Here is a 15440-nt window from a genome sequence, read left to right as displayed (position 1 = left end):
AAAAATTTTTTTAAAAAAAAAAAAAAAAAAAAAAAAAAAAAAAAAAAAAAAAAAAAATATATATTTTAATAATTATATATACTACTATTTAAAGTATTATTACTTTTTTTTGTTAGAAATTTTCTGGTGAACCTGACTTTTCTGATTTCACAAGATTAATGATAGGTTTTTATAATGTAAATATATATATAATATAAAAAGAGAATTACAAAAAAACATATTATTCTGAAAAATATTTAAGTACTTATTAGATTTATATTTTATTTACACACTTAATCATTCATTTTTTTAGATTTGTAAAATATATATAAAGAGAAATGAAACTGACAGAAAAGAATTAAAACATATTGTTGAAAAAGTCAACTATTTTCATTTTGTTCTCTTTTATATTTATAACTATTTATTAAAATATAAACATTTTAATTACAATAATGTAATGAAAATAATAAAAAAAAAAAATAATATTAATATCAAATAAATTAATACATAAAATTAAATTTATATATATATATATATTTATTCTTGCCCTATATAAATTATAGAAGCAAATATATCACATAATTACATATTCTTTTTTTTTTTTTTTTTTTTTTTTTTTCTTTTTTATTTTTAATTTTATTCAGGTAGAAGAGGGGAATAGAAATTCTATATTAAAATATTTAAAAGAGAAAAGAAGGAATATGTTTTTGGTAAAAAATCAATTATTACAAGAAAAAGTTTTAAATATACCGAAGGAATATTCTAATTCAATCATACCAACAATTAAGGCTAAAATGAAAAGAAAACAAAAAAACATTTTTGAAAAAATACAAAAGTTTAGAGTAATATATTAAAATAGAAAAAGATATATATTCAAAGAATATTCTATCATATTAGAATGATACATTTTTTTTTTTTTTTTTTCTAAATAATAATAATATATTTCTTTTTTTTTTTTTTTCTTATAGAAAAAATCAAATGTATTAGAAGATGAAGAAAAGTTTATGTGGGTGGAGGAAAAGGATGATGGTAATATTATTTTTATTTTTTATTGATTCATAGAAGTATTATATATATTTTTCACTTAAATATTTATGGTTCATTGACATTTTTAGATTTTGATGAAAATAATATAAATCATTATAAAACATATGATGATAATAATAATAATAATGATATCATTTGTAATGAAAACAATTACAATTTAAGTAATAATGATGATAACAGTATGATAGAAATAAAAAATAATTGTGAAAATTATCCATTGCTTCGTTTTCAATATGTGTTAAAAAAAGAGGAAGATTATGAATCTAATGAAATTTTAAATTATAATAAAATATATAATAAATACACAAAGTATGTCATAATAGTAAAATAAGATTTTTAATTATTAATAAAAGTATACATAAACAAAAATAATGCATTTTCTTTATATATATATATATATAAAATAATTTCTTTCTTTCTTTTTTCTAGGTTATTAGAAAAAAAAGTTTGTATTAATTTAGATGATCAAAATATAAATGAAGATATTATAAAAGTAATTTTATTTATTTATATATTAGTTTTTTGTTGTCATAAATTAATTTATGTATTTTTCATTTTTTTTTTTTATATAGTCAGAAAATGTTCTTTTTAAAATTCCGGAAGTGATAGGAGGCTACACTTTCATTAATTATATTGAACATATACCAAATAATTATATTTTTCCAATAAATGAAAATGTAATTATATGATAAGTATTAAATAATAATGCATTTATATATATATATATATATATATATATATATATATATATATATATATATATATATATATATATATATATATATATATTTTTAATTTTTAATGAAGTTGTATAAAGGTATACATGTTTATAAAAAAGAAGAAATAAATATAGACAGTCTATGGAAAAATATTGAAAATGAAACTTTGAAAATAAGAAAAATAGGTTTTTTTAATCCTTTTAATATAAAAAAGGTATGAAAAAAAAAAAAAAAAAAATCAAATATTTTTTATATATATAATTTGTCATTTAAATATTTTCCTTTTATTTATTTTTTGAAGAATTTAGATGATTTACAACTTAGAAAAAATAAAAATGATAATAGCAACCTTGAAAAAGATTATGTAATTAATTAAAAAAAAGTTATATAAATTAGTTGATTTATATTATTTATCCATATTATAATATCCTTTATCATATTTTTTTCTTTTTTTAGGAAGAAATTACTGATCTAAAAGATGTTATAAGAAGATTACTTAAAAATTATAAAATTTTTTTTTTTTTTTTTTTTTTTTAAAATTTATGTTATGTATTTTTCGTTCCTTTATTTTATATATAGGATATGACAAGTTTTCAAGAATATATATACAACAAATATGGAGAAAAAAGAAAACAGGCAAAAAGAAATAAGTGTAAAGAATTAGATAGAATTTCGTATAATGCACCTGTCAACGAAAGTAATGATGATGAGGATGAACGATTTGAATATTTTAAGGTACTTTTAGAAGAAAATAAACATGAAAATATAATTCACATATATATTTATATATATATATATATATACATATTTTCTTAGAAACTGAAAAATGAAAAACTCAAGATAGATGACAACATAGAATTAAAAGAACAAATTAATAGCGTTTATGATGATACATATAATGGTATTAAAGAAAAATTTTATATAGATGTATTCATTTATCAATAATATAATATTATTATTACAATTATTCCATTTGTAACTTTTTTTGTAATATAGAAAAAGAAGAATCAAATCAAAATTATAAGCATACATACAATATAAGAAGAAAATTAAATGACGAGAAAAAAGGTAAATTATAATTAAAGAAATATTCACTTTAAAGTAAATAAGAATATTAAATTTTTTTTTTTTTTTTTTTTTTTTTTTAAGAATTAGGAACAGTTATATTAAGTGATATTAAAGAGGAAAAGAGAAACCTTATTGAGGATGACCAAAAAGAATTAAAAGTTAGCATCATTATAAGAAATAATAAGAAAAAAAAAAAAAAAAATTCATGGTTAAAATAAAAAGAAATATTATTTATATATATATATATATATATTTTTTTTTTTTTACACTTAGGAAAATTCATTTTATATTTGTAAAAATGTAAAATTTCCAGAGTTAAAAAAGGATGATCAATTCAGAACAAAAAATAGAAACAAATTCTTGAATAATGAACTTCAAAAATATATGCGACCACAAACGCATGTAATTAACATTTCATATTTTTATTATTATTTTTTTTAAATTATATTAAAACTTATTTTTTATGGTTCATATTTCCCATTTTTTTTTAGAAAAAAAATTCAAACATACATGGTTTGAAGAGTAAAACAATAGAATCTCACTCATCAGAAAAAGGGTAATGTAAAATATTATGAAATGTTATTTATGTGTTTGTATATTCTCATAATATTGTTTCATATTGTATTTTCTTAATTTTAAAATTTTATAAAAATTTTTTTTCTATTTTACTTTTATTGTATTTATACTTATATTTATATACAATTATATGCTGTTCATTTATTTATCTATTTAATTTTTTTCTTTTTTTTTTTTTTTGATAGATCTAAAAGTTTAAAAATTTTTTTAAAAAAAGAAAAGAAAAAACATTCCAAAAAAAATGAAGATTTATGTAAAGACAATATTTAAAAATTTGTTTTTAACTATTAATGTTATAAAATAGTATTTATGTAAGTTTGTTTTTTTTTTTTTTTTTCTTTTTTTTTAATTTATAAAAGTATCTTTAATAATTCATAATTTTTTTTTTTATTATTTAAGAACTAAATCCTTTTGTATTTTAAAAAATAATTATAACTATACAATTAATGATAAAATATGAAAAAAAAAGGAATTGATAATATCATTGTTAAAAAAAAAAAGAAAAAAAAAAAAATATTTGTAAATGTGCAACCACTAAAAAAATTATAAAAGGATTAAAAAGAATTTATTAGAAAATATAAAATTAAATATCCGAGATCTATATATGCTTCTTAATGAAGAAAATGCAGATAATAGGGAAGATAATTATTCTCAGAAATGAGAAATAATATTCTTAAACATTTTTGATTATTGAGAATATATAATTGTTTGAAGAATACATCAAATTAGCATTTATAAATATAGTAATCTGAAAGTGTAAATTAAAAATGCAATATTATTAAATTATTTTGATTCTTAATTTTTTATACAAAAAAAAAAAAAAAAAAAAAAAAAAAAAAAAAAAAAAAAAAAATGAAAAAAGATAAAAGATAAAAGATAAACATTTTTTTATTATATCAAAAATTTTCGTTAATGTATTAAATAAAAACACATTTTTTTTTTTTTAGCTTCTAAAAGTATATTTTTGATTTTTCACTTTTAATTTTTCATTTCTGTTTTTATTTATGAATAAATAAATAAATATATATGCATATATTTTTTGTTGTTTGCCTTTTAAATAAATATCCCTTTTTTTTTTTTTTTTTTTTTTTTTGTAAATTTTTTATGATAATTTTAGTAGATATATATATTTTACCCATTTTTTTAAATACTCAAAATGTATATTGAGAAATTAAATTTAAACTCAGAAAATGAAAAAATTACTAGTTTAGATTTTCAGCCATATAACAAATTAAATAGATTAGCTATTTCAAGTTTACATCAAATTAAGATTTATCATATACCACCATATGACACAACAACAAAAAATAAAATAAATATTGAATTATTATTTATTAGTAATGATCATAAGCTAGTTTATATTAACACAATTAGGTGGAGTTTTAATGGCCAATATTTGGCTAGCTGTGATAGTGGAGGGACTATAGTATGTTATGAACTAGATAAAGATAAAAGTAACATTAAGAAAAATACAGAAGAAATAAAAAATAATATAAAAGATGGATATAATAAATCCAATAACTCTTTTCACACATCAACATGTAATAAAGAAGAATGGAAAATAACTAGGTGCATAAAAATACATGAAAGTGGAGAAATTTTTGACCTTGCCTGGTCACACGATAATGAACATGTTGTTTGTGGTGTTTCAAAAGGGGTAGTATATATTTTTAACTTGAAAAATTCCTATATTTCCCATAAACTTTTTGTTAAAGGAACAACAGAAAACATAAAAGGTGTTTCGTTTCATCCAACAAATAACTCGATTATAGCTCAAAGTAGTGATAATATTATGTGTTTATGGAAAAAGGTAAATATATATCAGGACAAAAGTAATATATGCTTGTCACATAATAAAAAAAATTATGATCAAAGAGAAAACATTTCCCATAAATGTGAATATGCAATTCCAAACAATTCTCCAAATTCTCATAGTATTTCACGTGAATATTTTGAATATATTTACGAAGAAAATATGAACAAGAAATATAAAAATATTGATACTCCAACTATTCGCCATATTTACTTTGATAGTTTTGGGAAATATGCAAGTATTACTCATATCCCTAGTAATGGAAGAAATTGTGGAATATTATTAAAAATTGATAATAATGAAAGAATAAATAAAAATAGAATATTCTTAGATGGTCATGACAGTTGTATAAGAGTAGCAAAAATAGGACATAAGGTATTTGTAGATGTAAAAAAAAAAAAATTATATAGTTTATATTGTCAATGCAGTGACAATGGTATAATTTCTTTGTGGAAAATATTTTTAAAAAGAATAAAAAAATCAACTTCAAATGAAGAAAAAAAAAAAAATTTAAACGTTTCATTAGATAATAAAAAATTATTAGCAAAAAAGAAAAAAAAAATAAATAAATATGCAAAATGTTTTTTGATCATTCAAAATTTGTTAGAAGAACAAACATGTGCTGTAGATGTAAGTTGGTCAGAAAATTTTGATCAATTAGTTATTGGAGCATCCAATGGATCTGTTTATATTATACAAATAAATACTCTTAAATTAAATTTGAAACCTTTCTATCCTAATATTTGTTTAGAAATTAATGAAATTGAAAAAAAAACTAACAAAGAAGAAAAGGAGACGGAATTGAAAATTACTAAAAATAAGCAGATAAAAGATAAGGTTATAGAAAAAAAAGTAAAAAATAGAATAACCCCTAAAATAAAATACTTATATGATGAATTTGGTAATATAATAGAAAATACAAGTTCTCATGAAATTATACATATTTTAAATTGTAGAATTTATCAATATAATAATATATATCCATTCTCATTTTCTTATTTAAAAAAAAAAGAACAAAATAATTCAAATAATAGTTTATTTACTTTTCCTTCTTTTATAAATATCTTTATATGTTTTATTTTTAAAGTTATTAATGCAATTATAAAAAAATTTCAAATTTTTTGCCAAAAATATAAGGAATTAAAAAGTATTATAAATTTTAATATACATAATAATAAAAAATATGACTATTATTGTAATAATAACAATTATATTATTCAATGTAGTAATGATAATAACAATAATAGTAATGACGAAAATAACAAAAGTAATAATAATAATATTGAAGATAATAACAATAATAATAATAATAATATTGAAGATAATAACAATAATAATAATAATAATAATAATAATAATAATAATAATAATAATAATAATAATAATAATAATAATAATAATGATGATGATGATGATAATAACGATAATAGTAATGATGATGATAACAATAATAATAATGATGAAAATAAAAATATTAATGATAATGAGGATGATAATAATGATAAAGATAACAATAGCAATGATGATGATAATAACAATAGTAGTAATGACGAAAATAAAAATAATAACAACAAAAATAATAATAATAATGATAATAATAAAAATAATAATAATAATAATGATAACAATAATGACAATAGCAATGATGATGATAATAACAATAATAATAATGACGAAAATAAAAATAATAATGATAATGATGATGATTATAACAATAATAATAATGATGAAAATAAAAATAATAATGATAATGAGGATGATTATAACAATAATAATAATGATGAAAATAAAAATAATAATGATAATGAGGATGATAATAATGATAATGATAACAATAATGATGATGATAATAACAACAATAGTAATGAAGAAAATAAAAATAACAATAATAATAATATTGCTAACATAAATACCAATAACAATAATGATAGTAAAAATAAAAAAGTTTATAAAAATAAGAAAAATAATAAAAATTCAAAAGGAATTAAAAGTATGAAAGGTAAAACTGATTTTAATAATTCTTTAAGCATAGAAAATATTCATAATGCCACTGAAGATAATTGCAGTAGTAGTAAGCAATCATGTTACAGAAATAGTGATGATAATAATGATTATAATTCCATGAATCATCTAAATCATGATGATTTTTATGAATATACAAATAAAAATATTAATGTAAAAATATTAGATATAATAAGAAATAATTATAATAAAGAAAATTATATAGAAAATTGTAATGCTACAATACCGATAATAAATAATGAAATGTGTAACTTAGAAGAAATTGAAAAAAGAAATAATAGTGATATTAATAAGATAGGTGAACATAGTGAATACAATATAGATGAGAACTTAGAAAATAACAATGGAAGTAATACAAAAAAAAAAACAAATAAAAAATTAAATTCTAATGAAAAAAAAGAAACAAAAAAAAAAGAATCAAAAAGAGAATCAAAAAAAGATACAAAAAAAAATACCAAAAAAGATATAGAAAACGATATAAAAAAAGACACAAATAAAAAGTCAAAAAAAAATACAAAGAAGGATAAAAATCCTAATAATTCTGATTTAGAATGGGAAAATTTTAATCCTCACATGGAACTGTGTGATCCTTTTGAAAATAAAAACCATGAATTAATGCAGATTGTCAAAAATATATCTAAAAAAAATAGTGAACAATTTGAATCAGCTGTTCATAAAAAGAAAGAATCCAAAAAGAAAAATGGAGATGAAGAAAATAAAAAGAAGAATAAAAATAATGATTTCCTTTCTTTAAATGATGCAAAAGTTTTAGAATTATCACAAATGAATGATGTAAAAAAAAATGATGAAAGTGAAATTCTAGATGAAAATGTGAGATATTTAAAAAATAAGAAATTTAATAAAAATCTTAAATTAGAAAATGAATATAATGTCTCAAATATATGTAAAGAACTAAATGAAAACGAATATATAAAGGATAAAGGAGATGATAGTTCTATAAAAAGTAAAAATAAGAAAAAGAAACAAAATAAAAGATTGCTTTGCAGTGTTTATGATTTAAATGAAAATACTAAAAAAAGAAATTCTTATAAAAAAGGAAAAGTTGAAAGTTCCTATTCAAATACATATTCAGAAAAAAAATTAACAAATATTTCAGAGGAACACAAAGCAAATGAAGATGAAAAAAATGATGAAGAAAAGAATAGGATAGAAGAAAAGGAAGAAGAAAAAAAAAAATGCATAGAACAAAATGTAGAAATAGAAGATGAAAAAGTAGATTGTCATATATATAGAGAAAATGATGTAGATGTAAAAAATGATGATATGGAAGTAGAAAATGAGAAGAGAGAAGAAAGAAAAAAATATGAAGAAAAAGAAGATGAATTAGAAATAGATTATGGGGAAAAAGAGAAAGAAGAAGAATACGAAGAAAAGGAAAAAGAAGAAGGAAAAATTATGCATAAAATAAAAAAAGAAAACATGGAAAACATGAAGGAAATTAATGAAAAATATAAAAAAAAAAACAATAAATTAAGAACAATAGAAAAAAATAAGAAAAAAAAAATTTTAAAGAAAATTAGTAAATATAACAATTTGTATAATAATAATAGTACAAAAATAAAAAATAAAATAACAAAAAGTAATAATACTATAGAAAATGTATATTTTGAAAAATATATGAATAAAATATTTTTTTTTGATAACAGAAGTGAAAATTGTAAAATTTGTTGTATGTATAAAGATAGCTTAATTAAAAAAAACTTTTTCTATTTGCTTTGGGAAGATGAAATATCAGGTAAAAGGATTAAACATCTAATATATGATAATTACATTTTTATTATAAGTCATAAATATAATTACTATTTGTTAAACATTTTTAATATGGAAAGTAAATTATTGATATATGATTATGTATTACCTTTGAATAACCTATCTGAATTATATGTAATAAAAAATTTTTATATTGATAATAATATTTATTCCTTTTTCTATATTCATAATAATAAAATGTACTATATATATCAACTTCTAAATTATTGTGATGTTACATTATTATATTGTTTCGATGTATCTAAGTTGAAAACAAACGTTGAAAGTATAAGTATGAATATCATTGAAAAGTTAGAAAATGATCCTTATTCGAAAAAAAAAAAAAAAAAATATTTAAAAAATTATGAAAAGCAAATTATTATTCAAAGAAAAAAAGAAATGAAAGAACAAATGATTCATACAAAAAAAGGTAAGTATTTAAAACATCAAAAAAAAGAGAATGAGGAAGAAAAGCAAAAAGAAAAAGATATAAAGAAATTAATTAAAAATATAACTTTTTATGAAAATATAAGTGAGGATAATGAAAATGATATAATTTCAAAAAATGAAATAGATATAAAAAATGAATTAAGTATGAAGGATATAAATTTGGGAAATGGAATATATTTAAAAAATGATAAAAATATTAAAAGAGAAAGTTCTTTAAAATTTCCTCTTGGTAGTGGTTCGAATATATTAAGACGTCTTCCTAGCAATTCTAATGAGCCAATAAAAACGACAAAAAAAAAAAATTCACAAAATAGAAAAAGAAATTACTTTGATGATATATTTGCTTGTAATATACATGGAAATGATTTATTATATGATTTCATTTATAGAAAAAACAATTTTTTTTATAGCTATATGTGTATTTATATATACTTAAAAAATGGTATGATATTTTTTTTGAGAAGAAATTTAATGGTAGGAGAGAATTATAAAAATTTCTATGATTTAAATGAAAACATATTTGAAAATAATGGGATAACGTTAATTTCTCGTTTAGATAATATGTATTATAGTAAGTCTCTATGTTGTGATATAGAGATAGAAGATAATTATGAAAATGTGGATATAAGGAATTATGAAAAAAAAGATCTTACAAAAAAAAATGATGAAAAACAAATAATATTAAACAGAAATGCATACAAGGAAACCAATAATAACAAAAACATAATTGTGTTTGACAATTTACAAAAAATTCAAAAAAAAGGAATGAAAAACTTATTTTCATACAAGAGCCTTTTTAATATATACAATTTTAATTTAAAAAAAATATTAAAACATGAAAAAATATATATGGATGACAAAAAAAAAAAAAAAAAAAAAAAAAAAAATGAGACAAATAATATAGATAAAACCACTAAATATTATGACAAAAAATTTAATAAATTTTCATCCAAAGTAGTGGAGAATCAAGCTATTTCTAAAAAAAATAAAAGCAATGTTTTAAAAGAAAAGACCAAAAAAAAAAAAAAAAATTTGAATAATAACCTTAAAATAAGTAAGAATAATAATTTAAATAGTGTAGAAGGAATAAATTCTTCTTTTATTTTTGGCCAATTTGTTAGAAATAATTTTGGTTATATAAGTCTTTCAGATAAATTTCAGAAAAATAACACGTATAAAGATTGTAATGAAAATATTTATTTGAAGACAATAAAATATTTGGAGGTACAGATGAAGTATAGTATATTAATAATGAATAAAAACAATTTTTTAAATTATCTGCATATTTATTTTAAACTTCTAATGGAATATCTAGATGTATCGAGACTTCAACAAAACTTTTTATATTTCATGCAAACAACTTTACAACATTCACAAAAATATTTTTCAGATTTTTATGTTTATTATGAATATATAAATGAACCATATTGGGTAGATACCAATTCACTATTATGCATGAATTTACACTTTTTTTTTTTAACGCTGTTCCTTTATTATAATTTTTTAATTCCTATATATAATAGTTTACATAATAATCAAAATAATCAAAAATGTCAAACTTTTTTAACATTTCTCAAAGAAATTCAGAATTATATTTTTCAGATACAAAAAATCTTTCAAAATAATTTTCGTAATATAGCGTCTTAATATATTTTACATATTAATTAAAAAAATAATAATTTGACTTTATTTCACTTTTAAAAAGTGCACTCTTTTTTAATATAGTTTTTTTTTTTTTTTTTTTTTTTTTAAATTTTTTTTTATATTTTCTTAAGTATAAATTTTTTCACAAATATGAAGTTTTGTTAATAATTTATAAAAAAAAAAAAAAAACAAAGAAAAAAAATTAATAGTAAAAATTCTTGACAAAATATTATATTTTATATAATTTCAATATCTACTTTATCTGAATAACTTAAAATATCATTTTCTGATGGTACTTTTTGTACAAAAGGATCGTCATCTATTGAGGCTTTATATAATTCAACCTTTTTTAAAAAATTAGAATGAATCTTTTGTACTTTATCTGTATCCAAAATTAACTTTTTGTGCTCATCAGAAGTCTTTTCCCATATGTGTGGATTTAAATATTCAAGACCTAAAGTATTAATAAAAATTATAATTAAAAAAAATGAATAAAAATGACTAAAAACATGTAAAATATGCATACATATAATATTAATAATTCATGATGAATAACTATGCTTATTTAAAACATATAAATTATTATGAACAAATAAGGAACATTTTTTAAAATATTTCTAAAAACCTGGTGGAGGTTTTAAATCTTTGTAACCCTCAGAAGAATTTAAATGATTGTGAACAGATGTAAATCTATTTTGAAAAGATGTATATTCATCTGTATATTCTTTTATTGTTCTATCACTTTCTTGATGAATAGTCACTTCATTTTGTAACATTGAACTTCCTTTTCTTATTTTTTCATAAGCTATTTCCATATTTAATAATGCTCTTTTCATGATTTTGTCGTCTACTTTTTTGTTCCATGAGAAGGTTTTATCAATTCCTGTTCCAAATAATAAGGCATTGTTTTGTTTGTCATAAAATAATATTTTTGAATGTTTTTTTTTTAACCATATTCCTTTTAAAAATCTTGGTTGAAAATTTCTTCTTTTTAGGAAATCGTCCTCTGTAGCTAGAGAATTATTAAAAATAGTAAAATCATAATTCTTTTCATCTTTAATTGAATATGGATCTTCTATATATTCACCAGGTGGTAAAGAAATATATACAAAATCTGCTAAATAATCTTTAAAAAAAATATGATCAAAAAATTGCAATGTATTATCAATTAATATTATATCTTTCTCTTTATTTATATTAGGGTTTCTCATATCTTTGGATAAAATGTCAAATATGTTGAAAATGGAATTACTACTTTGTTCATTTTTCGATTCTTTATCTATTGAATTATCTTTTTTTTTCTTCTTTACATATAATATTTTGTTTCTTTGAACGTTGCATATATAATCAATATAATCATTATTATAATCAACTATTTTTACTTTATATTTTTTGTATTTTTTTTTAACCATATTATTTTCTAAAAAATTTGAAGCTTCATTAATTTTTTTATATTCTTTATTTATAATAGAATTATTTTGAGACTCTCTTTGATATTTCTCATTGAAAATTTCATCATTATTTTCTTGATTTTTTTGCAAAAAATCGTCTTTTTTTTTTATTTTTATATCCTTTTCATTTTTTATATTTGCTTCTATTCCGATATCATTTTCCTTTATATCATAATTTTCATACTCAACTTCCTTGTTAGTATATTTCATTTTTATAAATGTATCTATTAAATCAAAATCTACTTTCTCAAACGATTTTAATTTTTTTTCTTTTAAACTTTTATTTTCTAAAAATTCTGGTCTATCTTGTAAACATTCCGATGGATTCAAATTAGTATCCAATTCATATTTATAATTTAGTTTTGAATGAATTTTAGGCATATAACCTTCTGAATATTGTACATGAGGAGAAACTTCAGCTACTTCAGAAAAAAATATACTATCATAAAAACAACATCTTGTATAAGGATCCTTTTCAAGAAATTCTATTGCATCTTCTTTACTTTTGCAATTTATTATACTTAGTTCAGCCAAGCAATTTTTAGTATATTTTTTGTAATTCCTTTCTGCATATCTATCATTTGTATCTTCGTTTTCTTCATTTTTATTTAATTCACTCTTTTTATATTTCTTCTTTTTTTTATGTTTATTATCTTTTACTTCTTCGTTATTATCATACTCTACTTTTTCTATTTCATAATTTTTATTTATTTCAATACTGTTACACTTTTCAAAAATTTTAAATTCATTATCAAATTTATTTAAAATTTTTTTTGTTTGTTCTTCAGTGATTGGTAAATATTGATATGGTGTTAAAAATAAATCCTTTAAATTATCCTTACGAACTTTTTTTAACACACCTAATTTAAAAATCATGTTAGAAGTAATATAAAATCTCATATGTTTTTCATACAAATCATTAATATCTTTTAATTTGTTTGGTCTAAAAAATTTGATCAGTAAATAATTTGTTTCTATAAATAAGTTAGGAAAATTACCTATGAGAAAATGGTCATTATTTCCTTCATATGAATATAAATATAATTCTTCGCATAAACCTAATTTAACGTATGGATTAGATTTCATAAACAAATGAGCATAATGTAAATTTAATGAAGTGAAAAAGAACAAATTCCCATATATATTGTTGTTTCTTTTTAAGTTGAATAACATCAACATTTTCGACGTGTTCTGATATATTCTTGTAGACAATTTTACCCATGATAAAAACTCCATAACAAATTTATGGCGTATATTTCTATTAAATTTATCATAAATTTTTTTATCACTACTATTTTCATAGTTATATTTTTTATCAAAAAATAGACAAACATATGTTTTCCAATTTATTGGAACAGATGGATAATATAAATCTTCCTCTCTTATATTTCTCTCCAAATTTTCAATTTTATTTGATTCATAAACTTTTTTAAAATTTTTATTGGAACATATATTATCATTTTCAAAATATTTAGGCAAATGTTGATAATATTTCTGAACATATTCAGAATTAAAATCTTTATCGTTAAATGGTCTACCATATGTATAATATTTTTTCCTTTTTGTTTCTTCACTTAAATCATCAGTATCAAATTCTTCTTCATCATAATTATAATCATCCTCACTACAATCTATTAAAGTATCAAAATAATTATTTTTCATATCATTTTCTAAGCAACCCCCTAAGCTTTCATACAATTCAGGATCTAGCTGTGGTTCTTCATTATTGTAAAGAAAACATTTTTTTTTTTTTTGGTCATCTTTATTTTTTATATAACTAGCTATATTATTCCAAATAAAAGAAAAGTGTGCATTTTTTTTTTTTTTCAGTTGATTATTTTTTTTTAACTTACTACTTAAATTAATGCTTTTAAGTGATAATATTTTTTTCTTATTTAAGTTTAATTTTTTTTTTATTTTTGAAAAAATATGATTATCCTTATTAATACTGTTATAATTATTATTATTGTAATTATTATTCTGGTTTTTATTAAAAAAAAAAAATAAATTTTCCTTTTTTCTTAATGAATATTTGTTTTTAGTTTTATTCAAAGAACCAAATAAATAATAATACTCCACTTTTTTTATATTTACTGAATTGAAAACTTCCCATTTTTTTATGAATACTATTAAAAGAAGACATATATAAATTTTTTGCATATTCATTCACATTTTAACTATTAATTACAAAAAAAAAAAAAAAAAATTTATATTTTTTATTTTTTTAAGTTTTGTTCATTTTGAAATCTGCAATATATCCTATATATATAAATTATTATATTTCTTTTTACACCTTTTATGTTTTGTTTTATTCTATTTCATTTTTTTTTTTTTTTTAATTCTTTCTTTATTTTTCAATATCAATTTATCTTATAATTTTATTTAAATTAAATTTTAAATTTTTTAAATATTAATAAAATATACGTAAAATATTTTTAAAAAAAAAAAAAAAAAAGACATTTATAAAAAAAATATTTTGCTTATTTTAAAAAAAAAAAAAAAAAAAAAAAAAAAAAAAAAAAAAATATATTAGGTACTTAAAAAAAATACTTGATATAAANAAAAAAAAAAAAAAAAAATTTATATTTTTTATTTTTTTAAGTTTTGTTCATTTTGAAATCTGCAATATATCCTATATATATAAATTATTATATTTCTTTTTACACCTTTTATGTTTTGTTTTATTCTATTTCATTTTTTTTTTTTTTTTAATTCTTTCTTTATTTTTCAATATCAATTTATCTTATAATTTTATTTAAATTAAATTTTAAATTTTTTAAATATTAATAAAATATACGTAAAATATTTTTAAAAAAAAAAAAAAAAAAGACATTTATAAAAAAAATATTTTGCTTATTTTAAAAAAAAAAAAAAAAAAAAAAAAAATATATTAGGTACTTA

The 15440-nt window shown here is 18.1% G+C and overlaps 3 protein-coding genes across 3 annotated transcripts in view; 2 read left to right on the top strand and 1 right to left on the bottom strand.

The window, feature by feature from the left end:
• The window catches only part of PGAL8A_00130000 (conserved Plasmodium protein, unknown function), a gene marked incomplete at both ends in the record, with an annotated part of 5451 nt that extends 1792 nt beyond the window's left edge, over positions 1–3659 (top strand). The window contains 17 exons of the mRNA XM_028674822.1: positions 117–176; positions 293–433; positions 624–821; positions 948–1008; positions 1095–1335; positions 1456–1519; positions 1599–1703; positions 1834–1959; positions 2047–2109; positions 2202–2225; positions 2325–2480; positions 2562–2646; positions 2742–2813; positions 2895–2971; positions 3087–3215; positions 3305–3369; positions 3575–3659. Coding sequence (XP_028526415.1) covers positions 117–176; positions 293–433; positions 624–821; positions 948–1008; positions 1095–1335; positions 1456–1519; positions 1599–1703; positions 1834–1959; positions 2047–2109; positions 2202–2225; positions 2325–2480; positions 2562–2646; positions 2742–2813; positions 2895–2971; positions 3087–3215; positions 3305–3369; positions 3575–3659 — 1752 coding nt within the window. The remainder of the gene's footprint in view (positions 1–116; positions 177–292; positions 434–623; positions 822–947; positions 1009–1094; positions 1336–1455; positions 1520–1598; positions 1704–1833; positions 1960–2046; positions 2110–2201; positions 2226–2324; positions 2481–2561; positions 2647–2741; positions 2814–2894; positions 2972–3086; positions 3216–3304; positions 3370–3574) is intronic.
• Positions 3660–4545: 886 nt separating this feature from the next.
• PGAL8A_00129900 (conserved Plasmodium protein, unknown function) lies at positions 4546–11091 on the top strand (the record flags this gene model as incomplete). Its single annotated transcript, XM_028674821.1, has 1 exon — positions 4546–11091. One exon carries the CDS (start codon positions 4546–4548, stop codon positions 11089–11091), a length of 6546 nt encoding a protein of 2181 aa, XP_028526414.1.
• Positions 11092–11324: 233 nt separating this feature from the next.
• PGAL8A_00129800 (conserved Plasmodium protein, unknown function) lies at positions 11325–14699 on the bottom strand (the record flags this gene model as incomplete). The annotated part of the gene is made up of 2 exons (XM_028674820.1): positions 11325–11542; positions 11714–14699. The coding sequence occupies 2 exons, from the start codon at positions 14697–14699 to the stop codon at positions 11325–11327; spliced, it is 3204 nt and encodes a 1067-aa protein (XP_028526413.1).
• Between the last annotated feature and the right edge of the window lie 741 nt (positions 14700–15440).

Source organism: Plasmodium gallinaceum, assembly GCF_900005855.1.
Source record: "Plasmodium gallinaceum strain 8A genome assembly, contig: PGAL8A_v1_64, whole genome shotgun sequence".
In the NCBI taxonomy this organism is placed as follows: Eukaryota; Apicomplexa; class Aconoidasida; order Haemosporida; family Plasmodiidae; genus Plasmodium; species Plasmodium gallinaceum.
This window is presented reverse-complemented; position numbering and strand designations above follow the sequence as displayed.